General features: G+C 39.1%; 1 protein-coding gene across 1 annotated transcript in view; it reads left to right on the forward strand.

Annotated features, from left to right (window-relative positions):
- TNIP3 (TNFAIP3 interacting protein 3) overlaps nt 1–27,484 on the forward strand; it is a 100,421-nt gene that overhangs the window by 26,301 nt on the left and 46,636 nt on the right. Inside the window, exon 3 of the mRNA XM_007464861.1 lies at nt 17,190–17,310. Coding sequence (XP_007464923.1) covers nt 17,190–17,310 — 121 coding nt within the window. The remainder of the gene's footprint in view (nt 1–17,189; nt 17,311–27,484) is intronic.

Here is a 27,484-nt window from a genome sequence, read left to right on the forward strand (position 1 = left end):
TGGGAAAGCAAGAAAGATGTGTGTATGGCCCAAAGCAGTGATAAACTCTGGCTCTAAATTTGCCTAAGGCAAAAATCATGATGCACAGAGTAAAGGACCATAATTATCTTTTCCTCTTAGAAAGCTTATTACTTTTTGTTTGGGGTTTTTTGTTTTTGTTTTTGTGTTTTGCTTTTTGAAACATACAAAATAATGCTTAGAAATGAACTTTAAACACATGAGACACAAAACAATGCCTAACAACCAGATGTTCTATGCTGGAGCCTGCTGCTCTGTCAGAAGCAGGCCAGTGACTACACACCATCTTGCATGGAACAGCCTCGTGCTTTCGGTGCTGAATCCTACTCTGGTCCTTCCAAGCACTAACTAAAGTATCAATATGGCTACCCAGTTGTCCCCTTTTGTGGAACATTTGATTAGCATGTTTTCTGGACTTTCCTCACACCCCAAACTTCCTCTCTTGCCCCCTACTCACTCAGGCACTTCAGAAGCATCCACTGACAAAGCCTAGAGTCCATTCATAAATTAACTCTAGTTATTGCAGCCACCAAATTTCCCCCTTGACCTTCAACTCCTACTCTTTTCCCCAACAGACAGTTCTGCTTTTACTAACATTCAGAGCCTCTTACCAAAAAGTGACCTTTACTTTCACTCTCACCCAGCAGATCCAAAGAGCCAGTTTCGCTTTTTAATACTTCCCTCCGGATTTAGTTCCACCTAAGATACATTATTTTCCAGTACAGTTCTGTTTTTCCTCTTAATAGAGCCTGAGCAGAGGACTTGAAATGGCCAGCTGGGCTGGGGGTTCCAGAAATATGCTGGATGAAAAGGAACAAAAAGCTCTCTCCAGGAATAAAAACAAAAACAAAAAAACAAACAAAAATCTGTTGAGGAAAAGATAATCAACATGTCTGTTAGCTGGCAGTAATTCCCTGATCATTAAATCAGCCACACAGTAAGTGTCAGCCACAGTTCTGTTTGAACTAGATTGTTCTGTCATAGGAAAAGGATGTTTTCTAATCGGCAGTGGTTACCTAAAGCACCAGAGGAGCTGGGAGCCTGCTAGTTAGGACGTGTGTTCAGGGGTCCCTTTCTGCATCCAGAGACTGCTGGTGACCCGACAGCTGCCAACTGCCAAAATTTTGTGTAAAGATGAAAAACGTTGTTCAGAGGTGTGGAAAACCCCCCTGAGCCTAGCAAATTCTAACTAGGTACAGTTTTGAGAAATTGGATCTAAATAAAGACAGTTGAGGCCCCTACTATGAGGTTTTTGAGAAATCTTGGACTCAAAAGTGTCCTCTTCTTAATTTAAGATTATGCAGAGGGAATTTGTAATTTTTATAGTGTCCTATTCATCACAATCTTTCTGCAGTTATCCCAGTAAACCCACTGTTTACCACTCTCAGGTGTGGTTGGTGTCACCTATTTGGGTGAGAACAAAAGCAAGAGGAATTTCCTGTAGCGTGTCTGTGTCCATTTGGGGGCGTTAAAGAACCAGTCGCAGGTGGTTGCCATGTCTCAACATACAAACAGAAGAAATGTCAAATGCCACCCCAATGTTGCCAGGTATGGGCTTTGCCTCTGACGATGGTTTTTGACAGGGGACACAGTTTCCAGGGCGCTGCTAGCCCAGAGAGTGCCTTTGTGTAATTGAGAAACAGGTGCTCTTCTTTCTGGGTGTATGCAGCCCCACGCAAGAGCTCCTGGCTTGGCCAGAGAAGCATGGGTGAGATCCCAGCCTTCCCCAGCACCAGCCAGGTGCTCTGACACAGCAACCCACAGAACTGTCCTCAGTGAGCTACCCTGACAAGTTACCTGCCCTGTCACCTCAGAAGGATTAAGTAAGCTTCCTTAGCTTCCTTTCTTATCTGAGGGTATCAGAGGGATGCTTCAACTCCAGACATTGTGTCTTGGGGTTGACATGACCCGTTTCCTCTTCTCTGGGACGTTCTTCCCCAGCCATTGTAGCTAGGTGCACACAAGTGGTTCCAGTTCTGTGGGGGGGAAATTTGGAAGATAAAAATCAGTTCAGTTATTAGTTTAGTTTCACATTTCTCAGCTAGTCATGGGTTGAAATCTTCAATGATTCCCAGTTACCACTTCCTTTTCTAATCCATTGACCCTGACTCATGGCCAAGACACCTGGAGTCCTTGTTTTCCCTGCCCACTTACTTCTGCCAGGCAGGGGTATTTCCAAGCTACATGAATAGCAAGACTCCTTTCTTATAGGCCCCATGCCCGACTTCTTTTACTTTTAAATGAAAACTGCTGTCAAAGTAACAATGAGCTTCATCGATAATATCTTTAAGCTCAGTAGCCTACCGATATTACAAATAATTTACTGAACTTTTCCTGGCTCTCACATTCCTCACTTACAGCGTTCCTAAGGTGGTGCCAGCCCCCATCTCCTTGAACGCTTCTCAGCTTTCCTTTTCTCCTGATTTCCTCTGGATTTTCTTGTCCTGTTTTGGTTTTTTTTTGTTTGTTTGTTTGAACTCTCTCTTCTCTCTTGTCCTTGCACAGTGCTTTCAACTGAGCCAGCCATGTTGCATCTGGGTTCTCCCAAGTTTTTTATTTGTTTTGTTGCTAGTTTCACTAAACTTCCTCCTAATTTTTTTTCAACTTTCTATCTCTAGCCATCATAGAAGGTCTATACCCTTTCCAAAACACCTCTTTAAAAACATTACATGTTAAAGATAATCTCTTTCTTAGTAAGCTCCATAATTCTTTCTTTCTTTCTTTTTTTATTTAAATACCTCAAAGCTGTATGAGTATTTTATGAGGAAAAACTCTAGGGTCACAGTGCCAACTGCAGTCACTTTTGAGAGGAAGTGTTCTTCTCATAACGTATCCCATGATTTTGTTAACACTCTCTTTGAACCTACTCATATTTTCCAAGCAGATATACTAAACTCTTGATAACCTTCAGGGAGTTAATCTTCTTGATCAGCATAGTTGGTCCTCACTGGATCTTCTGAGACATGTTTATTAATGAACTTGACAGCAAATTCACTACAGTTTGTTTGGAGGCAGGAAAATGTCATAGCGGCCGTTTGTAAGAAATCCTGTAAGCTCCACAAGTGGAGGCTTTTTTTTTTTTCTTTTCTGTTCATTGAGATAATGTGCCAACCACTAGGAAGAGTGTCTGCCGTATAATAGATGTTCAATAGTTATTTGCTGAAGGGATAGATGATAAAATCCAGTCATTTTTTATTTTACTTTATTACCTCTGTAGCACTGTGAGGATGATTCGTAAGAAAAAATCTTCAATGCCTTCATTGCCATGTAAACCTCTTTGTAACTAAAAATTTAGGCCGCAGATATCAAACTCATATGTTTCGGGTTATATGTTCTCTGAATGTGATTCTCTACAATGAAGGTCATGTACTACTTTTCAGCCTATTCCTTTAAGTTTTTGTATCTTTCCTGTAGTCCATTCCTTTTGCTTTAACATTTTGGTTTGCAAAGTCTATTAAAATGTCATTCATTGCTACTGTTTACCTTTCCTTTCCTGTAGTTTACAAAAGAAAAAAAAAATGAAATCTTTCCTAGCCCATATCCCTAAGAGAAACCAGATCGCTATGCTCACCAAGAAATTTGTTATTATCTTACTCCCTTCAGTTCTTTTCTAGAATCTATTTTTAAAACATGACAAAACGTTTTTATATGCATTCAATTTTTAAAATTGCCTTTGCCTATAATCTTAGTGGAGAGATTTTATGTGTGTATTTAATCAATCAAGCAAGATTTGTCCTTACAGAAACTTTTCTTTCCACTGCTTAAATTACTTTCATGTTAGTAAATCTGTATCATAAATTCTACTTCTCACTGATAAGGTCTTTGAATTTCTTACATGGCTATTCATAATTAAAATAGTATTAGCAAGCCTTATTTCTGTGTTGGCTAATAAATATTGAGGAAATATCTTAAATTTGTCCTCAAATTCCTTTAGAATTCTTGGGTGAATCCCACTATTTTGGTTTTTTGTTTGTTTGTTTTAATATTTATTTATTTACTTACTTATTTGGCTGCGGGGTCTTAGTTGTGGCACGCGGGAGCTTAAGTTGCCGTGTGTGGAATCTTCCTTGCAGCGGGCGGGCTCTTTTAGTTGCCATATGTGGGATCTAGTTCCCCGACCAGAGATCGAACCCGGGCCCCCTGCATTGGGAGCACGGAGTCTAAACCACTGGACCACCAGGGAAGTCCTGCACAATTTTGGTTATGTTTAGCTTTATAGCTAGGCTTAGAATAGATCTTATGTGTACTTAAGCTTGGCCCTAGATGTTAAAGGACACTCAAAATCTTTTAACAGTTAAGTCAAAAATCAAGTTTCTTATCTCTGAACAGCCATCTACTTGATGAGCACAACTTTTACATTGTACTGATAACTTTCTAACTGGTTTAAGTTCATTAAGCCTAATACTTTGAGCCAAGTCTGTTCATATTTGTTCTTGAATGTTTTAAATTGAATTTCTATGCTACTCATGGATCTCTTTACTGAAGGAAAGGCCTTTAATACTCTGATGATATATTAATCAGAAAAAAAAATACAATACTTTATATACCCCTAGCCCCAATTTACAAAAATATATATGTGCATAGAAAGGAAAAGGGTAAATTTACCACGATTTTATTCTATATTAAAGTTGTATTACTATTATATTATAAAAATCTTTATTACTGAAAATGCTACTAGATATACATACTTATATTTGATATGAATGTATATTTTTAAGTAATTATTAATTCTTTTCATCTTCACAACTAAATACTTTTCCCTGGCTATTTATAATTCCATTTTTAATGACTAAGTCTGACCAATTCTTTAGTTTTCCAAATTTCACTGGAATTCTGAATTTAATTGTGTTATGATCTCCATTGCACAGTCAAGCACACACAATTACTTCCTGAAAAAGTTCCTAATTTTTAGCTCTTAAAAACCGAACATCATACGTGGCCCTTTCTTTTCTTACTGTCTTTTTTTTTTTAAAAAGTACTTATATAGAAAAATGAACTGTTTATTAAAAAGATCTGTTTCTACCAGTATTAGAACAGGTTATCTCTTCTAATTCTTTACCTTTGGCAATCTACACGAAAGCTCTGCTCAATGAAATGCAATGAGAAGAGCTCACCTTAGGCAAGTTACTTCATCTCTGTGAACCTCAGTTTCCTCACCTGTAAGACAGGGGAAGCAGTCCTACCTCAAGGAGGCCTTCTATGGAGTGAATGCGATAAAGCATATACAGTGCTTAGTGCAGTGCCTGGCTCAGTAGATGCTGCCATCGCTGTGACTAGCCTGGCCAGGGGACTGTGTGTTTGTACATATTTCAACAAGTGTCAGGTGAGTAAGGGTGAATGTCGTTTTTTTAGTAGAATGCTACTCTTTTCCATCTATTCCGTCATCACTCATCAGAACAATGTCACCTCACCCAGCTGCTGGTCTGTTTTCACTACAGAATGCTACCTGGCCTTTGGAGATGATATTTTTTTTTCACTTGACCTCGAAAGTGCCAGTTAAATGTGAGATTTGCTTTTTCTGCCAAGTATTCTAACTTAACCTGTTTTAGGAACACCTCCTCTAGTCTTTGTGTAGTTGCATTTATACAAATACCTGAATTGCTTTTATGTCAATCTTGTAAAGATGTTTGAAGAACAGAAAACAATTTATACCAAATAACTGTTTCACTTTGCTGGTTTCCCACATAATCATGACCCTTGATAATTTCCTTCCAAATTCAATGATTTGATGTTTTATAACAAAGAGAAACCAGTGTTGTTTTTTTCCGTTTCACTCAAGAATAAATGATCCATTCTCTCTACTCAGAAATATGCAAGGTCAACAATAGTTTTATTTTATAGTTTTTGAATCTAAAAATAATGCTGTGATAAAAATCCATTTTATTTATTTATTTATTATTTTATTTTTTGGCTGCCTCGGGTCTTAGTTGAGGCATGCGGGATCTTTCTAGTTGTGGCGTGCGGTGCAAGGGCTTCTGTAGTTGTGGCTCACAGGTTCCAGAGCATGTGGGCTCTGTAGTTGCAGCACACGGGCTCACTAGTTGTGGTGCGCAATCTCAGTAGTTGCGGCATGCAGGCTTATTTGTCCCGCAGCACGTGGGATCTTAGTTCCCCGACCAGGGGTCGAACCCACATCCCCTGAATAGGAAGGCGGATTCTTAACCACTGGACCACCAGGGAAGTCCCTAAAAATCCATTTTAAACCCCTGTGCTACTCCTTGATGCCAAAAGTCATATCATTGTGTTTTTAAAAAAAAAGTAATTAATGAAAGAAAAAAACTCCCTTTATGCACATTTCTTTCTTTTGGAATCTCACCCAAAATCATGAGGACATAGGCTCTTGAAGGTTAATGGACTTTAATACATAAAGAAGTTTTAAAGAAATATTTGTTGAATTAAATGAGAAAAAAAGTCTCCCTGAGTTTGGGTTTTTTCTTTTTCTATTGTGCATGGATTTTAGCACTAACCCACATTTCCAAAGGCAGGCTTCTATAATCTGAGGATTTCAAAAATTTTAATTTTATTTATTTATTTATTTATTTTGTTTATTATGAGAAATCCACAGAGAGGAGGCCAGACATTACAGAGCAAAGATGAAGACATTCAAGGTTTGGGAGTTTTGTTTATTTATTTTGTGTTTTTTCCTACCTGGGCTTTAAATATTATGGTGGAAATAGCTCATTTCATTTTTGGAATCCTTGGGCTAGAACAGACTATCAAAGTAATTTGATTCACACAAATGCTCTTCTTCCACATTCTTTTAGAAAAGCAAAACACTAAATCATCTTTGCTTTGTTTTGGTTTGCACTAATTTCACAAATCTCAAAGAAGATTTATTGGCCTGCGTCTTAGTTTCTGCAATATAATGAAATGCTAATTTCATTTTCATAAGGTGATTTCTACATTGAGTATAAGATAAAGTGTCAAACTGATTTTATTTTTTTAGGTTTAATATTTATGTACTTTTTAATTTTAAAATAATTTCAATCTCCCAAGAATTTCTAAGTGTATCAAGATCTTTCTTTTTTTTGTTTTAACTGAGCCATTCAGAAATAAATTAACACTGGATTATTTCATGTGCATTTCCTACAACCAAGGACATTCTCCCATGTAACCACAAGAAAGAAAAAAACTTTTCCTCTACCCTCTTATGTTCAGTGTCAGGGGCCTGCTAATTTAACCAACAAAGGTTGATTAACAGGAGAAAAGGAATACACATTTATTAATATTTGTATTTTCACGGGATGTCACAGAAAAGAAATGAAATTCAAAGAAGAATTTAGACTCAGGAGCTTCTATACCCTTCTTAGCAAAGGAAATAGTATTTGCGCTTCAGGGGACAATAAATTGTATGGAAGTAACTAGGAAATATATGGGCTATTTTAGTAAGGTTTGCTTATGCAGACTTATTTTGGTTGCCGGCTTTTGATCTCCGGTGATGAGTTGTTCTTCTCATCCTGGTATAGGAAAAGGGCAAAATTTATGCCACCTTCACAAAAGGAAATTGATGCCCTGCTTTTAGGGAGATCAAGGAGGGCAGATAACTCTTACCATACTTGTTGATTCTTCAGCTCAAAATAATCTTCATATCAAAGTGCCATATTTTGAGGGTGGCAAATTCTGATCCCCTTTGAATCAAAATCAGAAAACGAACATTGTTACAATACTATAATATAATCCTCAAAGCCATTCAAGTTTTTGCCAATTATTCTGTTCGTGTCTTTCCTAGACAAAGAAGGATCCAGTCCAGGATCATAGATTGCATGTAGTTTTCATGATTTTTAGCCTCTTTCAATCTGGGACAGTTTCCCAGTCTTTGCTTGACTTTCATGACCTAACATTTTATACATTTTTAGCAGGAATACCACAGATGTGAAGCTATGTTTTGATGCATCCTATCAGATGGTCAGTTTGGATTTTTCTCATTACAGGTGATTTTATTCTTGATCATTTCATTAAGGTGGAGTCTGCCAATATTCTCCAATGTAAAGTTACTCTTCCGTATTTCCTTTAGTATTAGCTAAGTATTGGGGGAGGGAAATCCTATGAAATGATGTAAAGATGCCATTCCTCATCAAAATTTCAGGCATGAGTTTTAGCATCCATTAATATTTCCTATTTAAATTATTACTATGATGGCTACCAAATAGTGAATTTCTGATACCATAATTTCTTCTACCTTTATTAGTAGGTATTCTAATGTAAAGAAAAAAGATTTCTCCTGTCCCCATTTATGTCTATTTCTAAATTTTTTATCAGCATAAATTAACTAATCCTATTTTATTTAATGAGTGATAATGCATTTTTATCATTACTCATTTTGATGTGAAATTGTCCCATGTTTAACCAGTTCTTTAAGTATTTCCTAATTTCTAGCACAAAAAGAAATTCTAGGCTCATCAATTTCACATCCATATGAACACTGAAAAAAACAAGAGAAAGAAAGAAAGAAAGAAAATGAATATGGACCATTTCAATCTTTAACAAAGTTAACTTACCACTATAGTAGGAAAGCTATTCAGTGTAAGTCTATTACATAAATGTTAAACAACAACTGCAAATTAAAAAAAAAAAATTATTAAAAAAGAAAGAAAATTTTTATTAAAAGTTTAAAATTCGGTAAAAAAAACAAGCTACAATTATTACAAATGTACACACCACACACTTCTCTCTCTCTGCTGACCTCAAAATTCAAAACAAATATAACAGAAAATGTGAGCAACATCAGAAACTAGTTTCTACCTGAACTGAATGCAGAGTGCCCTCTAGAGGCATCATTTAATCAATGCAATATTTCCAACTGCAAATGAACCTGTTTATAATATAGCTCTGTAGAAAGTTTTCAGAAGCAGCTCTCATTCAATATGTAGGTTTGCTCTATGCATACTAATAATTCATCATGATTTGACTCAGTGTATTCTGTACCACCTCTAACAAAACTAATGCAAGGGATCCAACAAAAAAGTGGCTCCCACTTTATCAGCTAGACAAGAGAACTGAGACACATGATCACAAGATAAGACATCAAATTGTCATATGTCAGTTTGTGACTTTTGGTAAAGCTATTACCAAATCTGAAATCTCCCAAAAATTTTATGCAGAAGAAATGTCTCCATAATTTATTCCATTATTTCCTCACCATCCATAGACGAATCAGCTGTGGATTCAGCTTGCAAACTGCCTCACTTGGCTCTGTACCTTTTATGTACTGCTGCAAACTTCAAATCTGCTGGTGAATTAAAATTGAGAACTGTAGTCACATCTTGAAATGAAACTCCAACACAGATGTGAAAAATTCACATTTAAACTGATATCGTTTAAATAAGTATTACTTAAAGATCAAGTAAATAGAAAGGTAAACTACTCCTATTATAAAATTTTTATACAGCTCTCAAGTATATGGGGATCTAAATTACTTAATACTTCAGCTATAGTTAGTCGAAGTATCACTTTCTCACCTTCTTTGCAATAATTTAAAATAATTTGAATAAAATTATTTACCAATGGCTGTTCCTTAAAAAAGTCCTTTCAAATATCTGTCCCAATGAAATTCAGCTATAACAATATAGATTTGAGTTAAGAGAATAGTTTTAAGATAATATTGTTTTATTTGATCATATGTTTTACCTAAATACATAGTCAATATTAAACAGCAATGAGATACTATGGAAAATATTATAATTAGACTTCCAAAGTTTAGTCTTCCAACCTTCCTAGAGAATGTCACAACTTGGTATTGTGTAAAGAAGAGATACATTTTGATAAATTAAAGGAAAACTATAGTTGACACCAAAATGTGGTTATATCAGATGAGTGTAACAGATCTAATTTATCTACTTTGCTTTTTTGATATAGATACAATTGTAAAATATATAACTTAATGTTCCTGTTGAAATGCTTATTTCCAAGTACAGTGTAGGGGAGGAAAATTCTTGAATGGTCTCTACAAGAAAAGACAGCTTAATAGGAGAAAATCGCACAAACAAGTTTTTGGTGACATGGGAGCCTAAGAGGTTAGGAAATGAAGACTCAAAGAAATGGCAAAACCTAGTATACAATGCTTTTATACTAAATTGATCAAAGAAAGACAATTAGGGAAAAGTAACTGAAACATATGATGAGGCTAAAGGAAGATAAGAATTATTTTAACAAGGTCTGTTTGTACAGATTTCTCTTTGTCTTAATTTCCCATCCTTGATGATAAGAATGCTTCTTTCTTCCTAGTAGAGGGGGACATCTTTCACAAGGGAGTTTTATCTCCTGTTTTCAGGAAGAAAAAGGGGAGATCAGAATGCTTTTTTTTGTATCTGCTGTTTTTCAAGTATCTTTTGTTCAAAATAATCCTTATGCCTAAGTGGCATATTTTGGGCTGGCATTCTCTGCCATCATTCAACATTCACAATAAAATATATAATTTTGCTCTGCATGTATAGCTAGTTTAATTTTGTTTTCAATAAATCAGCATGAGCATATTTACTCTGCAGAGCAATGTGCAAAAGCTTTAACCGCATGATACAAATGCTAAAATGCCAAGGTTTTCTTGACCTTCAGGTCAAGCTGAACGTAACAGGCTTAACTTATTCACAATGCTGGTTGGGAATTATGTTTCCTATCACCTGAATCTTTAAGAGTATTCACTTTTTATAGTCTCTGCTTCTTCAAAAGAATGGAATTTTAAGTAAATAAAGAACAACCTTCATGATAGTCTGCTATTCAAAAGAAATAGTAACAAAAACACCAAGGGGGCTTCCCTGGTGGCGCAGTGCTTGAGAGTCCGCCTGCCGTTGCAGGAGACGCGGGTTCGTGCCCCGTTTCGGGAAGATCCCACATGCCGCGGAGCGGCTGGGCCCGTGAGCCATGGCCGCTGAGCCTGCGCGTCCGGAGCCTGTGCTCCGCAAATGGGAGAGGCCACAACAGTGAGAGGCCCGCATAACGCAAGAAAAAAAAAAAAAAAAAAAAAACACCAAGGACTCTATCCCCTATTGACCCATAAAGCTCTCAAGCTATGTCCCTCCTGTATCCCTGTTAGAGGGTGTATTTTGTGTGTTTTCAACCCCATAATAAATAGTAGGGAGAGTAGCAATATTTGCATGACTTCTTCATCTTTCTGCTGTTCCTCCAACAGGGTCCCTGCTCCCTGGAGTAGAGAAACTCACATCCTAACAAACCTTGGTGTTCCAGGCTCAGTCTATCCAGCAGATCTAAGATCTAAAAACGGTGTCATTTTTCTCTCAATAAAAATTCAGAAAACTTGTCAGGAGAGGAGAGAATCATGCTTACTACCTGCCTTTGGACAAGATTTTATCCTGATTTATATTTCTTCTCAAGCATCAACCTGACTACAGGTTTGATTCCAGGGAATTTGGAAGGACTCCAAAACTCCAAAATCCCTCCAGAACCCTGCTTGCTGATGCCTAAAGCTCTATGGCTTGTAACAGAAAGTTGTGTTCCTTGTTACAATTTCCATAGCTGTTAGGACTTTGTCAGCTCCTTCTCCCAGAGGCTGACTACTGAGATGAGGAGGGAAGAAATCATATGGATCCCATGGAGAGAACGCATCTAGAGAGAACAGATGAGCAGCCTACACGTGACTTTTTAATACAAGCGTCCCCTCCTTCAGGACTACCTGGCAACCTTGTTGACCTCAAACCTAGCTGTTCTTGACTATCTGTTCTCTGTCAAACATTTCATAATCACTCTGAGACTCTGGAGTTACAATGATAAGCAAGCCAAACCAGTGCCTGCCTCCAGAGGTTTCTAATCTAATGGAGGATACAGGTGAGTAAACATGCAATCAAGTGTAATAAGCTGCCTAATGTAGGAAATACACGTTGCTATGGAAATACATAGTTGGAACATCTCATGCAATCTAGGGTCTTGTCACGCTCCCATACTTAAGGTGAGAACTGCACAATGGCTAACATTCAGCCAGACAAAAAGGCCAAGGTTTGCATGTATCACAATATCTCCTGTTGAAACAGTGTGTATTTATAGACGCTGTATCCTGTCTCATCTGTTGCTCTGCCCTTGTGAACGAGAATGTTTCACTGGCACAGAATAGTTCCAGTAAGATGGCCAAACCTTAACTCCGTAGGACAGTTATAGGAAGATGTGGTTTCTACAGAACTATGCTCACCTGTAACCTTTCGCGGTCTGAACAGCACCTGCAGCTGCACCTTATCTCCACTCCAATCTGGCTCCTCTGTCCACACGTTCCTCCAGGGAGCAGCCACAAGAGGTTTGGCTGGGGTATGTGGCATCATTTCAGCGACCTGGCACATCACAAAAATCAGAGAGAAGATAAATAGGGATCCAACCAAGAATGCAGATAGAGGGCAGTAACAGAGTCCATGTTTATAAGAAATATCCCTATCCTCCAGGCTTTTGTTTCAGACATGCAAAGACCATTTTTAGACATTTATTTAACTTATTAAGCCACATAGCCTTGGGTTGAACTCTAGAAATATACACTCTTGCCCGAGGCCAATGCTACTCTGAAAACTTTGTGAGCAAATCTTTTCTCTTCCATTACCTCTTTAAGCCACAACTGTTAAAGCTCTCAATTACGAAATAATTAAGACACCATGACTTGTGGATCTAAAGCACAATTTACACAGAGTAACTTCTTCATTGAGTAATTTGTTTCTCCCCCTTATAGCCAGTAGCACACTCAGAGTACTAATCACAATAACAAAAAGTAAAACATAAAATGCATGGGAAAAAGTCACGGGAAAAGAAAAAGTTCCCATTTTCTTAATTGTTTTGGGTTCGTTATTGTAGGTCTTTTCCTTCTCTTGCGTTTCTTGCCTAGAGAAGTTCCTTTAGCAGTTGTTGTAAAGGTGGTTCGGTGGTGCTGAACTCTCTCAGCTTTTGCTTATCTGTAAAGGTTTTAATTTCTCCATCAAATCTGAATGAGATCCTTGCTGGGTAGAGTAATCTTGGTTGCAGGCTTTTTCTCCTTCATCACTTTAAATATGTCCTGCGAGTCCCTTCTGGCTTGCAGTTTCTGCTGAAAGATCAGCTGTTAACCTTATGGGGATTCCCTTGTGTGTTATTTGTTGTTTTTCCCTTGCTGCTTTTAATATGTTTTCTTTGTATTTAATTTTTGACAGTTTGAGTAATATGTGTCTTGAATTTACCCTGTATGGGACTCTCTGTGCTTCCTGGACTTGATTAACTATTTCCTTTCCCATATTAGGGAAGTTTTCAACTATCATCTCTTCAAATATTTTCTCAGTCCCTTTCTTTTTCTCTTCTTTTTCTGGAACCCCTACAATTTGAATGCTGCTGCGTTTAATGTTGTCCCAGAGGTCTCTGAGACTGTCCTCAGTTCTTTTCATTCTTTTTTCTTTATTCTGCTCTGCAGTAGTTATTTCCACTATTTTATCTTCCAGATCACGTATCCGTTCTTCTGCCTCAGTTATTCTGCTATTGATTCCATCCAGAGTATTTTTCATTTCATTTATTGTGTTGTTCATCATTGTTTGTTTCATCTTTAGTTCTTCTAGGTCCTTGTTAAATGTTTCTTGCATTTTGTCTATTCTATTTCCAAGATTTTGGATCATCTTTACTATCATTATTCTGAATTCTTTTTCAGGTAGACTGCCTATTTTCTCTTCATTTGTTAGGTCTGGTGGGTTTTTATCTTGCTCCTTCATCTGCTGTGTGTTTTTCTGTCTTCTCATTTTGCTTATCTTACTGTGATTGGGTTCACCTTTTTGCAGGCTGCAAGTTCGTAGCTCCCGTTGTTTTTGATGTCTGTCTCCAGTGGCTAAGGTTGGTTCAGTGGGTTGTGTAGGCTTCCTGGTGGAGGGGACTAGTGGCTGTGTTGTGGTGTATGAGGCTAGATCTTGTCTCTCTAGTGGGCAGGTCCACGTCTGGTGGTGTGTTTTGGGGTGTCTGTGGACTTATTATGATTTTAGGCAGCCTCTCTGCTAGTGGGTGGGGTTGTGTTCCTGTTTTGCTATATGGTTGGCATAGGTTGTCCAGCACTGTAGCTTGCTGGTCGTTGAGTGAAGCTGGGTGCTGGTGTTGAGATGGAGATCTCTGGGAGATTTTCGCCGTTTGATATTATGTGGGGCTGGGAGGTCTCTTCTTGACGAGTGTTCTGAAGTTGGCTCTCCCACCTCAGAGGCAGAGTCCTGACTCCTGGCTGGAGCAGCAAGAGCCTTTCATCCACTCGGCTCAGAATAAAAGGGAGAGAAAGTAGAGAGAATTAGTAGAAGTAGGAGGAAATAGGAAAGAAAGAAAGAAAGAAAGAAAGAGAGGAGGGAAGGAAGGAAGGAGGGAAGGAAGAAAGAAAGAAAGAAGAAAAGAAAGGAAGAAGGCAAGAAGGAAAGAAAGGAGGGAGATAAAATAAAATAAAGTAAGATAAAATAAAATAATTAAAATAAAAAATAATTATTAAGAAAAAAATTTTTTAAAGAAACAAAACGGATGGATAGAACCCTAGGACAAATGGTGAAAGCAAAGCTATAAAGACAAAATCTCACACAGAAGATACACATACACACTCACAAAAAGAGGAAAAGGGGGAAAAAATCATAAATCTTGCTCTCAAAGTCCACCTCCTCAGTTTGGGATGATTCGTTGTCAAAGGAGGGAAGGAAGGAAGGAAGGAAGGAAGGAAGGGAGGAAGGGAGGGAGGGAGGGAGGAAAGAAAGAAAGAAAGAAGATAAAGTAAAATAAAATAAAGTTATTAAAATAAAAAATAATTATTAAAAAAAAAACCGACAGAACCCTAGAACAAATGGTGGAAGCAAAGCTATACAGACAAAATCTCACACAGAAGCATACACATACACACTCACAAAAAGAGGAAAAGGGGAAAAAATCATAAATCTTGCTTTCAAAGTCCACCTCCTTAATTTGGGATGATTCGTTGTCTATTCACGTATTCCACAGATACAGGGTACATCAAGTTGATTGTGGAGCTTTAATCCGCTGCTCCTGAGGCTGCTGGGAGAGATTTCCCTTTTTCTTCTTTGTTCTCACAGCTCACAGGGGCTCAGCTTTCGATTTGGCCCTGCCTCTGCGTGTAGGTCGCTGGAGGGCGTCTGTTTTTTGCTCAGACAGGACGGGGTTAAAGGAGCCGCTGACTCGGGGGCTCTGGCTCAGGCCGGGGGGGAGGGAGGGGCACGGAGGGCGGTGCGAGCCTGCGGCGTCAGAGGCCGACGGGACATTGCACCAGCCTGAGGCGCGCCGTGCGTTCTCTCGGGGAAGTTGTCCCCGGTTCCTGGAACCCTGGCAGTGGCGGGCTGCACAGGCTTCCCGGAAGGGAGGCGTGGAGAGTGAGCTGTGCTTGCACACAGGCTTCTTGGTGGCGGCAGCAGCAGCCTTAACGTCTCATGCCTGTCTCTGGGGTCTGCGCTGTTAGCCGTGGCTCGCGCCCGTCTCTGGAGCTCCTTTAAGCAGCGCTCATAATCCCCTCTCCTCGCGCACCAGGAAACAAAGAGGGAAGAAAAAGTCTGTTGCCTCTTCGGCAGCTCCAGACTTTTCCCCGGACTCCCTCCCGGCTAGCCATGGCGCACTAACCCCTGCGGGCTGTGTTCACGCCGCCAACCCCAGTTCTCTCCCTGCGCTCCGACCGAAGCCCGAGCCTCAGCTCCCAGCCCCGCCTGCCCTGGCGGGTGACCAGACAAGCCTCTCGGACTGGTGAGTGCTGGTCGGCACCTATCCTCTGTGCGGTAATCTCTCCGCTTTGCCCTCCGCAGCCCCGAAGCTTCCCCCCTCCGCCACCCGCAGTCTCCGCCCGCGAAGGGGCTTCCTAGTGTGTGGAAATCTTTCCTCCTTCACAGCTCCCTCCCACTGGTGCGGGTCCTGTCCCTATCCTTTTGTCTCTGTTTATTCTTTTTTCTTTTGCCCTATCCAGGTACGTGGGGGGTTTCTTGCCTTTTGGGTGGTCTGAGGTCTTCTGCCAGCGTTCAGTAGGTGTTCTGTGGCAGTTGTTCCACGTGTAGATGTATTTCTGGTGTATCTGTGAGGAGGAAGGTGATCTCCGCGTCTTACTCTTCCGCCATCTTCCCGGAAGCCTCCAAGGGGTTGTTTTTAAGGGATGAAAAATGATGAGGAAGGCCAAAAAAAAAAAACTATGTAAATAAAAATCAAAAATGAATGTATTTTTCTCTTGAATTGTGTTTTTTTTTTTTTTTTTTTTTTTTGGTTTTTTGCAGTTTTTTTTTTTTTTTTTTGTGGTACGCGAGCCTCTCACTGTTGTGGCCTCTCCCGTTGCGGAGCACAGGCTCCGGATGCGCAGGCCCCGGACGCACAGGCTCAGCGGCCATGGCTCACGGGCCCAGCCGCTCTGCGGCATGTGGGACCTTCCTGGACTGGGGCACGAACCCATGGCCCCCGCATCGGTAGGCGGACTCTCAACCACTGCGCCACCAGGGAAGCCCTTGAATTGTGTTTTTAATGAGAATATTTCTCCATCATGCCAACATGATATAATGGAAAGAAAAATGGACTGGAGTCAGAAAATCTGATTTAAACTTTGATGTTACCTGTTAATAGTCATGGGAATGTAAGCAATTCATTCTTGTTCTCATATAAATGATGCAAGTTGGACTAAGTTCTTTTTAAGGTAACTTCCAGATACTCTTTGACCCTAATATTTCCATTTGGTGGCAAATAATTCCTTAGGGATTTGTTCTCAGTTTAACTGAAGACATACAGCAAACATTGCCCAGAATCAGGCCATAGAACCCTACAGATCTGAGTCTGATCTTGGTCCTGCCAATGTTCTGCAATGTGATTTCATGTAAATTAGTAAGTTAATTAACTTTCTAAGCCTCAGTTTGCTCATCTGTATAACGCAGGTACTGCTGACTACGGTAATGCATTGTTATACCCACTGAATAAGAATATGGATGTAAAGCATCAGGCTTACTGGGAGTGCTCAGCTCTGGTCATCATTATCAGACTGTGAAAATCCCTAAACTTGTCTGTATCTTACTTGATTACTTGGAATAAATGTGCAAGAAAGTGAAAATTAAACTCCAATACTCTTTAAAGTTCTCTAATGGCAGCAACTAATGAATACAAAATGAAATTAGAGAACTGGAGATTTTAGAGGGGTATCATACACTAATAACACCTCCACATCATTCACAAAATTATAATCATTTTTAATTATCTTTGTAAAATGTGACTTTCCCATGTACCCTGGGCAGATGTGAAAGCATGGAGCTGGATAATAAAATCTGCGATCTGATTGAGAAGAATGTTTCTCCTGATCCCAGAGGGGTCACCCCGGGACCAATGCCAAGTCACAGAAGTCCATGTTCTGTGAAGGTAAGAAAACATCTTCTTTCGCGGTTTCTCAATACACCCTTCAGCAGCGTGTTCACCGAGAAGAATGCATGGGGACAGTCCCCAAATCATTTACAGTAATGCACTTCCTTGATGGCTGAGAGGACAAAATGAACCAGTATCAACTTCTCATACACAGTCACTTCCTGTTACCAAGGAAACCCTCAGCAGAAGCTTCTTCCAGTTTAAAGTGTGATACCAGGGGAAGCAGAGCTCAAGCCGCAAGAAAGAACGCTTAATGCAGCGACAGCTCTTTTGCTGGGAGGCACTAACCTCGTTTTTGTAAACCCACTTACACTGGGTTGCGAAAGTCTGCACAACTCACATCCATTTTTTTGATGAAAGAACAAGGTTTTCCTGATTAGAGAAGTTGTTTGACTTTGACTTTCCTCTTGTTTTAGGATATTTGTCTATGGTGCTTTATGTAATCAAATAAAATTCAAGGGTAAGCTCAAGCTAGGAATTTTGTGCACGACTTTCTAGAAATACATCATAAATGACAACATAAGCTCTTAAGCTCTGCAGCCCTTCTGATTGGAAACCGTCTCTAATGATCATTTCAAAAGAGATCTAATGTAAGTAAATTAGAGAGCATGGCTGACATTAAAAACATTTACATAACTTCTGCTTTGGTTCTTAGTTCTAAAATAATTCATGCTCATTGTGGAAAAGCTATACTAAGCATAGAGAATACTATAAAAATCATGCAGAGACAGATTTATTGTGGAGCTAATTAAGCTTGGATTCCCCTAAACAAATATTTACTTTTGTAACTAATTAGCATTCACAGATTTGTGTCTTTTTCTCTTAAAGGAGGTCCTGGAATTGTATAAGCCTCAGGCCTCACCAAACATGTATCAGCCTCTGAAATCCCCTCCATGCCCACAGCTCCTAGAGAGCCTCTCTCAGCATTTGGGGTCTGTCTGTGTGTCTCCGTCTGTCACACACACACACACACACACACACACACACACACACAGTGCACACCCTGTTTTGTTAAACTCACCTTTTTTCACTTAATAAAATGTTGTGGATATTCCTATAACTTTTTCATTCATTTAATGACCAAATAGTATGGTGTGTGTTCTTCCCACTTCTCCCTGAAAAAGAAGTATTTCTTTTCAGAGTTAGAAATGACTCTCTGCTAATGATGAGGGGCAAGGAGGCTTTCCTCCCCTTTTCTTTCTTCTCTTCTCATTCCCACCCCCATACACATACCTCTAACTCCCGGTTAAGACTTCCTTCCTTCACGAAATGTGTGCTTTTTCGTAGTGGCCATCTTGTCTAATCCCAGAAAGAAATTTAATGATGAGAATTTGAATCCCCTCCAGTATCCCTGATCTGCATATTCTCTGATTATCAGCCCCCAAGACTCATTTGACTGACTTCCCTCCCCATTCCGTTCATTTTGTTTTCTGGATTCCTCCTTATATGGTAAAGACCTCTTCTCCATCCTTATTGCTACCCTCTTGGAAGTTAGCTCACTCTGTTCTGGGGACTTAACTGGAACTTCTACCTCTCTTTAAGATACTGTTTCCCCTATCAGTTTGTTGATGAAATTGGCTCGTTTTCTGATACATATCCAGGCAAAGGAGAACAGGTACCTGGCTGATGTTTTTTATTGTCCTTGTGAAGTGTGAGGTAAAGACATCTACAGAGAATGAATGCGAGGGTAAACGTGAAGTCCAGTGGTTAACATAAGGGAAGATATGAAATGGCCATTGAGAGACTGAGAGACAGGAGAGAGGTGGAAAACTAAAATGAGTTGCTGAGTAGCAGTGAGGACCACTTAATAAGACCAGTCACTAAACAGTGTTTGGGCTCCTAAATCTTCAATCCCTCCATCACCTCTTGCCAGCTTAATTCTCCTCAACTTTAAACATTTATGAGACCTCATGTTATTTTATGGGTAATGTTCTTTATTTCTCACCATTAAGTATGATTTTATTTTATTTTTTAATTTTTTATTCAAGTACAGTTGATTTACAATGTTGTGTTAGTTTCAGGTGTACAGCAAAGTGATATGTACAGATTCTTTTCCAGATTCTTTTCCATTATAGGTTATTACAAGATATTGAATATAGTTCCCTGTGCTATACAGTAGGTCCTTGTTATTTATCTATTTTATATATAGTACTATGTATCTGTTAATCCCAAACTCCTAATTTATCCCTCCCTCGCCCCCATTTTAGGAGTAATGTTCTAACTCACTCATATATCATAGCCAAGCTTATTGATCATGACGTCCAAGACTTTCCACACCACTAATAAGCTCTACCCTGATAAATCCATGGTCATTTTGCATCTGATTTTTCACTTGTCCTCCCATTTACATTTGATACTATTCACTAATTCAACTTTCTTAAAATGTCTACTCCATTTACATCTATAAAAGTATCCCTCAACACCCTCCTTTTTCCTTCTGATCTTTTCTTCTCACTCACCTTCACTGACTTCTCTTTCATCACCTACCCGTGTTATACTAGTGTCACCCAGGGATCTCTCCGTAATCATTGGCTCACTAAACTACAAAATATAGGCTGATGACTTCCGACACATACACCTACTATAGGTCAAGTACTTTTCTGTACTCATATCAACTTCACTCAGCATTTTCAAAGGTGAATTCAGTATCTTTCCTGTTAAAACTGCTTGTTTTCTTTTTTTCCACTCTCCATTTCCCACTTCCCAAAATGCACCCATGTCCCACCATTCCACAGTCCTCTAACAGACCATGCAGTTTCATGTACTATGCCTTTTCACATGCTGTTTATTCTTCATGGAAACCCTTGTCTCCTTGCCCATTGGATGAACTATCTTTTATGCCAAGGTTTGAACATTTCATGACTCTTTAGTCCCACAGAGTTCTCCAGCCCCCTTTTGCTCTTTCCTAAATAAATACCTTCTTTAAACCTCATTCATAGGCTTTATCACCTTGGTTTTGTAATCATTAATGTATAGACATGTCTTCCCCACCAGTCATGGACTTCCTGTGGATGGGGTATAAAGTGTCACATGAATGTGTAAAGTATCACAACATAGGTTTTTCTAGAAGGTACCAGTGTTATGCAACATGTTTGTTTTCATGCACTGTGAGAAAACTAGATATACAAAATCAACTTATCTCTAGAATCCCTTCACAAATAATTCTCAAAGTCTACAGGGGAATATTGAATATACACTTATAAGCCCAGTTTCTCATCCTCAAGCTTTTGACTGCCAGTGATTGTCAGATGCCCACCTATCACTGCTGCTTCTAGATGTCAGCTGTACCACTCTCGGTGGCATTGTTGTGGTACCACTCACTGTGACAAGTCAGCCTAATATTTGGATATATTCTCCAGAGCCCAAATGCAGCTAAATGCTATTGCTCTCTCCATTTCAATGGAAAGAAATTTCCTTTTCCAACTTTAGCTACACAGGCCCCTAATGCTACTTTACACATCCAGTGTTAGTCAGAAATATGTGTAACAGTCTTTTTGACTTTCATCCTTCTGCAGATGGGGAAACTGAGGCTCGGTGAAGCTAAATCATTTTCTCATAGTCCTATAGCTAGTAGAAATTGCTTTCTGGACCTAAACCCAGATTTGTCTGGATTGCCCTATATATCCTGCTCTTAACTTCCCCTCCCTCACATAAGAATCATTGGGTGACTGGGCCCAAGTTCAAGCTGGTATCAGGAATGATGCTGTTGTCAGAGCAAACCCTCCTTTCTGGCTTAAAGCATCACCATTGGATCAAGCTACTGTGCCTTTACTCTCTCTTTGAGGGTAAAGTCTCCCAGGAAAAATCCCTGGAAGTTTCTCCTTATCTCACGGACTTCTGGCATCTCCTCCTCAATTGTCATCTGAAGTATCTTAAAATATTTGATTCCTTAAGTAAACACAGCTTAGTTTCCAGCTGGAAGCTCTGCTGAACTACTGTTTACAATAGCACTCTGCAGAAGTAAATCCTACATTCAAAACAAACAAAACCTATTGCATTCTCACTGAGATACTGATGGAACTAAAAAAAGTATAGGAAAAATCTTTTGGGGTAAGACAAGGGTGAGCCAATGACAGAAGAACTGTGGAGGGCATCTCTCATTTTTCCACTGGAGGAAGTAAGCATAAGAACGGTAAGGTAGACTCCCTTTCCAGGTAGAGGAAATGAATTTCTTTATGACATTATGAGATGGGAAGAGTGTGGCTGAATAAAAGAAATATGATTTAATGAAAACTCCCGAGACATATGTCATGTTCCTTTTTTGCTCTATCTTTGCCAAGAATAAGGAAAGAGGGAGAATTACTATAAGAGAAAATGAGCAGACTGACTCATTGCTTTGAGGAAACAGAAAAACATTATTGATGAACATGAGGAACTCCATCAGTATGAAAGCAGGTTTTAATATTCTGGGAGAGCTGAAGTAGAAAGCTGGTGAACAGAAGGCATTGAAAGTCTTATAGACAAAGACAAATAATTTTCTAAGTGAGAATAATATTCAATTCCAAAATGGGTGTTAAATGGAAGTTACACTAAACCAAGACATGGTCTTAATACTATGAGAAAATTAATATATGAACATTAATTTATGAGCCTGTAATTGTATGTCTTCAAAGACAAAAGACAGTGATAGGAGGCTTGAGATGTATTTCTTGGACAAACACATACATTCCAGTAATGCTTGGCAACAAGGGTGCCACTTGGGAAAGGGAAGGAAAAGTGTCCAAATTTTAAGAAGATGTACCACAACTGAATTTGCTTAAGAGCATTGTCTTGTGTTTAAATTCTATTTTGCTTTTCTGATTTTAACTGAGACAGCACTAGAAATTGGCTTTTAATAACTTTGGTACCAGCTGAGAGAAGATTTCCCAGTAAGTGGAGAAAAATTCTATCTCTAGACATTCTTCTCAAGGCAGAAAGCTTTGGGAAAATGTTTTGAGATGTTCAGAGAGTAATATGAAACTTCTTGGAAAGTACAGTAAGTTGACACACGTTTTTTGTAACCACATTTGTTGAAAAAAACAAAAGATCTAGTTTCCATTTCCTTATTTCCCTTTTTAGAAAGTTAAGCTGTTTCTTTATCAAAATAAAATTTTGATTATTGAAATCTTGTTTTCTCATCTCTAAAATGGGTTGTCACAAGAATATACTAAAGTGAGTGAAGGAGAGTGAAGCCGTGTGTTCGCTCAGTGGCCACAGGCACCGCTGCTCCTCTGCTGCACCAACACCACAGCCTCAACGCGGATTTTCTCCTGATTTCATGCCTCTTGACCCGGGTCTCTTACCGTTCTGTGGAAGGTGGCTCCACACACGCCTCCTCCTCGAGGTAAATACTTAGGAGTGGAATTGCTGAGTCGTATGGTTGTAAATCTGGGAGGTCCTTACCTGGGATCATTTAATCTGCAGTTATCTTGAAGGCTCCACTGTGGCTGGAGGGTCCAAGTTGTCTTCACTCAGATGTGTGGCAGTGGGTACTGGATATTGGCCGAGACTCCTCGGTTCTCCTCCACATGATCTCTCATCTTCTGCCGTGTGGCTGACAGGGTCTTGGTGCTCCAGCCTGGTGTCGGGCCTGAGCTTCTGAGGTGAGAGAGCTGACTTCAGGACATTGGACGACCAGAGACCTCCCGGCCCCACATAGTATCAATCCGTGAGAGCTCTCCCAGAGATCTCCATCTCAACAGTAAGACCCAGCTCCCCACAATGGCCAGCAAGCTCCAGTGCTGGACACCCCATGCCAAACAACCAGCAAGACAGGAGCATAACCCCATCCATTAGCAGAGAGGCTTCCTAAAATCACACTAAGTTCACAGACACCCCAAAACACACCGCCGGACGAAGCCCTGCCCACCAGAAAGGCAAGATCCAGCCTCATCCATCAGAACAGACACTAGTCCCCTCTGCCAGGAAGCCTACAGAAACCACTGAGCCAAACTTACCCACTGCGGGCAGACACCAAAACAACAGAAACTATGAACCTGCAGCCTGCGAAAAAGAGACCCCAAACACAGTAAGTTAAGCAAAATGAGAAGACACAGCAATACACAGCAGATGAAGGAGCAAGATAAAAACCCACCAGACCAAACAAATGAAGAGGAAATAGGCAGTCTACGTGTGAAACAATTCAGAGTAATGATAGTAAAGATGGCCCAAAATCTTGGAAATAGAATGGAGAAAATACAAGAAACATTTAACATGGACCTAGAAAAAGTAAAGAGCAAACAAACAATGATGAACAACACAATAAATGAAATTAAAAATTCTCTAGAAGGCATCAATAGCAGAATAACTGAGGCAGAAGAACGGATAAGCAACCTGGAAAATAAAATAATGTAAATAACTACCACAAGCAGAATAAAGAAAAAAGAAATGAAAAGACTTGAGAACAGTCTCAGAGACCTCTGGGACAACATTAAACGCACGAACATTCGAATTATAGGGGTTCCAGAAAAAGAAGAGAAAAAGAAAGGGTCTGAGAAAATATTTGAAGAGATTATAGTTGAAAACTTCCTTAACATGGGAAAGGAAATAGTCAGTCAAGTCCAGGAAGTGCAGAGAGTCCCATACAGGATAAATCCAAGGAGAAACACACCAAGATACATATTAATCAAACTATCAAAAATTAAATACAAAGAAAAACTATTAAAAGCAGCAAGGGAAAAGCAACAATTAACATGCAAGGGAAATCCCATAAGGTTAACAGCTGATCTTTCAGCAGAAACTCTGCAAGCCAGAAGGGAGTGACAGGACATATTTAAAGTGATGAAAGGGAAAAACCTACAACCAAGATTACTCTACCCAGCAAGGATCTCATTCAGATTAGACAGAGAAATTAAAACTTTTAGAGACAAGCAAAAGCTGAGAGAGTTCAGCACCACCAAACCAGCTTTACAACAAATGCTAAAGGAACTTCTCTAGGCAGGAAGCACAAGAGAAGGAAAAGAACTACAAAAACAAACACAAAACAATTAAGAAAATGGTAATAGGAGCATCCCTATTGATAATTACCTTAAATGTAAATGGACTAAATGTTCCAACCAAAAGATATAGACTGGCTGAAAGCACACAAAAACAAGAGTCATATATACTGTCTACAAGAGACACACTTCAGACCTAGGGACACATACAGACTGAAAATGAGGAGATGGAAAAATATATTCCATGCAAATGGAAATCAAAAGAAAGCTGGAGTAGCCATTCTCATATCAGACAAAATAGACTTTAAAATAAAGACTATTACAGGAGACAAAGAAGGACACTACATAACGATCAAGGGATCCATCCAAGAAGAAGATATAACAATTGTAATTATGCACCCAACATAGGAGCACCTCAATACATAAGGCAAATGCTAACAGCCACAAAAGGGGAAATCGACAGTAACACAATCATAGTAGGGGACTTTAGCACCCCATTTTCACCAATGGACAGATCATCCAAAATGAAAAGAAATAAGGAAACACAAGGTTTAAATGACACAGTAAACAAGATGTACCTAATTGATATTTATAAGACATTCCATCCAAAAATAACAGAATACACTTTCTTCTCAAGTGGTCATGGAACATTCTCCAGGGTAGATCATATCTTGGGTCACAAATCAAGCCTTGCTAAATTTAAGAAAATTGACATCATATCAAGTATCTTTTCCGACCACAATGCTGTTAGACTAGATATCAACTATGGGAAAAAAATCTGTAAAAAATACAAATACATGGAGGCTAAACAATACACTACTTAATGACCAAGAGATCACTGAAGAAATGAAAGAGAAAATCAAAAAATACCTAGAAACAAATGACAATGAAAACATGACGACCCAAACATATGTGATGCAGCAAAAGCAGTCCTAAGAGGGAAGTTTATAGCAATACAATCCTACTTCAAGAAACAAGAAACATTTCAAATAAACAACCTAATCTTACACCTAAAGCCATTAGAGAAAGAAGAACCAAAAACCCCCAAAGTTAGCAGAAGGAAAGAAATCATAAAGATCAGATCAGAAATAAATGAAAAAGAAATAAAGGAAACAATAGCAAAGATCAATAAAACTAAAAGCTGGTTCTTTGAGAAGATAAACAAAATTGATAAACCATTAGGCAGACTCATCAAGAAAAAAAAGGAGAAGACTCAAATCAATAGAATTAGAAATGAAAAAGAAGTAACAACTGACACTGCAGCAATACAGAGGATCATGAGAGATTACTGCAACTATAGGCCAGTAAAATGGACAACCTGGAAGAAATGGACAAATGCTTAGAAAAGCACAACCTTCTGAGACTGAACCAGGAAGAAACAGAAAATATAAACAGACCAATCACAATCACTGAAATTGAAACTGGGATTAAAAATCTTCCAACAAACAAAAGCCCAGGACCAGACTGCTTCACAGACTAATTCTATCAAACATTTAGAGAAGAGCTAACACCTATCCTTCTCAAACTGTTCCAAAATATAGCAGAGGGAGGAACAACTCCCAACTCATTCTGTGAGGCCACCATCACCCTGATACCAAACCAGACAAAGATGTCACAAAAAAAGAAAACTACAGACAAATATCACTGATAAACATAGATGCAAAAATCCTCAACAAAGTACTAGCAAACAGAATCCAACAGCACATTAAAAGGACCATACACCATGATCAAGTGGGATTTATCCCAGGAATGCAAGGATTCTTCAATATATGTAAATCGATCAATGTGATACACCATATTAACAAATTGAAGGAGAAAAACCATATGATCATCTCAATAGTTGCAGAAAAAGCTTTTGACAAAATTCAACACCCATTTATGATAAAACACTTGCAGAAAGTAGGCATAGAGGGAACTTAACATAATAAAGGCCATATATGACAACCCCACAGCCAACATCGTTCTCAATGGTGAAAAATTGAAACCATTTCCTGTAAGATCAGGAGCAAGACAAGGTTACCCACTCTCACCACTATTATTCAACATAGTTTTGGAAGTTTTAGCCAGAGAGAAGAAAAAGAAATAAAAGGATTCCAAATTGGAAAAGAAGAAGTAAAGCTGTCACTGTTTGCAGATGACATGATACTATACATAGAGAATCCTAAAGATGCTACCAGAAAACGACTAGAGCTAATCAATGAATTTGGTAAAGTAGCAGCATACAAAATTAATGCACAGAAATCTCTTGCATTCCTATACACTAATGATGAAAAATCTGAAATTGAAATTAAGGAAACACTCCCACTTACCACTGCAACAAAAAGAATAAAATGCCTAGGAATAAACCTAACTAAGGAGACAAAAGACCTGTATGCAGAAAACTATAAGACACTGATGAATGAAATTAAAGACGATACAAATGGATGGAGACATATACCATGTTCTTGGATTGGAAGAATCAACATTGTGAAAATGACTATACTACCCAAAGCAATCTACAGATTCAATGCAATCCCTATCAAAAACCAATGGCAGGGCTTCCCTGGTAGCACAGTGGTTGAGAGTCCACCTGCCGATGCAGGGGACACGAGTTCGTGCCCTGGTCTGGGAAGATCCCACATGCCATGGAGCAGCTAGGCCCGTGAGCCATGGCCGCTGAGCCTGCACATCCGGAGCCTGTGCTCTGCAACGGGAGAGGCCACAATAGTGAGAGGCCTGCGTACCGCAAAAAAAAAAAAAAGGCATTTTTCACAGAACTAGACCAAAAAATTTCACAATTTCTATGGAAACACAAAAGACCCCGAATAGCCAAAGCAATCTTGAGAAAGAAAAACGGAGCTGGAGGAATCAGGCTCCCTGACTTCAGACTATACTACAAAGCTACAGTAATCAATGCAGCATGGTACTGGCACCAAAACAGAAATATAGATCAATTGAACAGGATAAAAAGCCTAGAGATAAACCCACGCACATATGGTCACCTTATCTTTGATAAAGGAGGCAAGAATATACAATGGAGAAGAGACAGCCTCTTCAATAAGTGGTGCTGGGAAAACTGGACAGCAGCATGGAAAAGAATGAAATTAGAACACTTCCTAACACCATACACTAAAATAAAATCAAAATGGATTAAAGACCTAAATGTAAGGCTCCACTGTAAAACTCCTAGGGGAAAACACAGGAAGGACGTTCTTTGACATATATCACAGCAAGATCCTTTTTGACCCACCTCCTAGAGAAATGGAAATAAAAATAAA

Source organism: Lipotes vexillifer, unplaced genomic scaffold, assembly GCF_000442215.2.
Source record: "Lipotes vexillifer unplaced genomic scaffold, Lipotes_vexillifer_v1.1 scaffold231, whole genome shotgun sequence".
Taxonomy (NCBI): domain Eukaryota; kingdom Metazoa; phylum Chordata; class Mammalia; order Artiodactyla; family Lipotidae; genus Lipotes; species Lipotes vexillifer.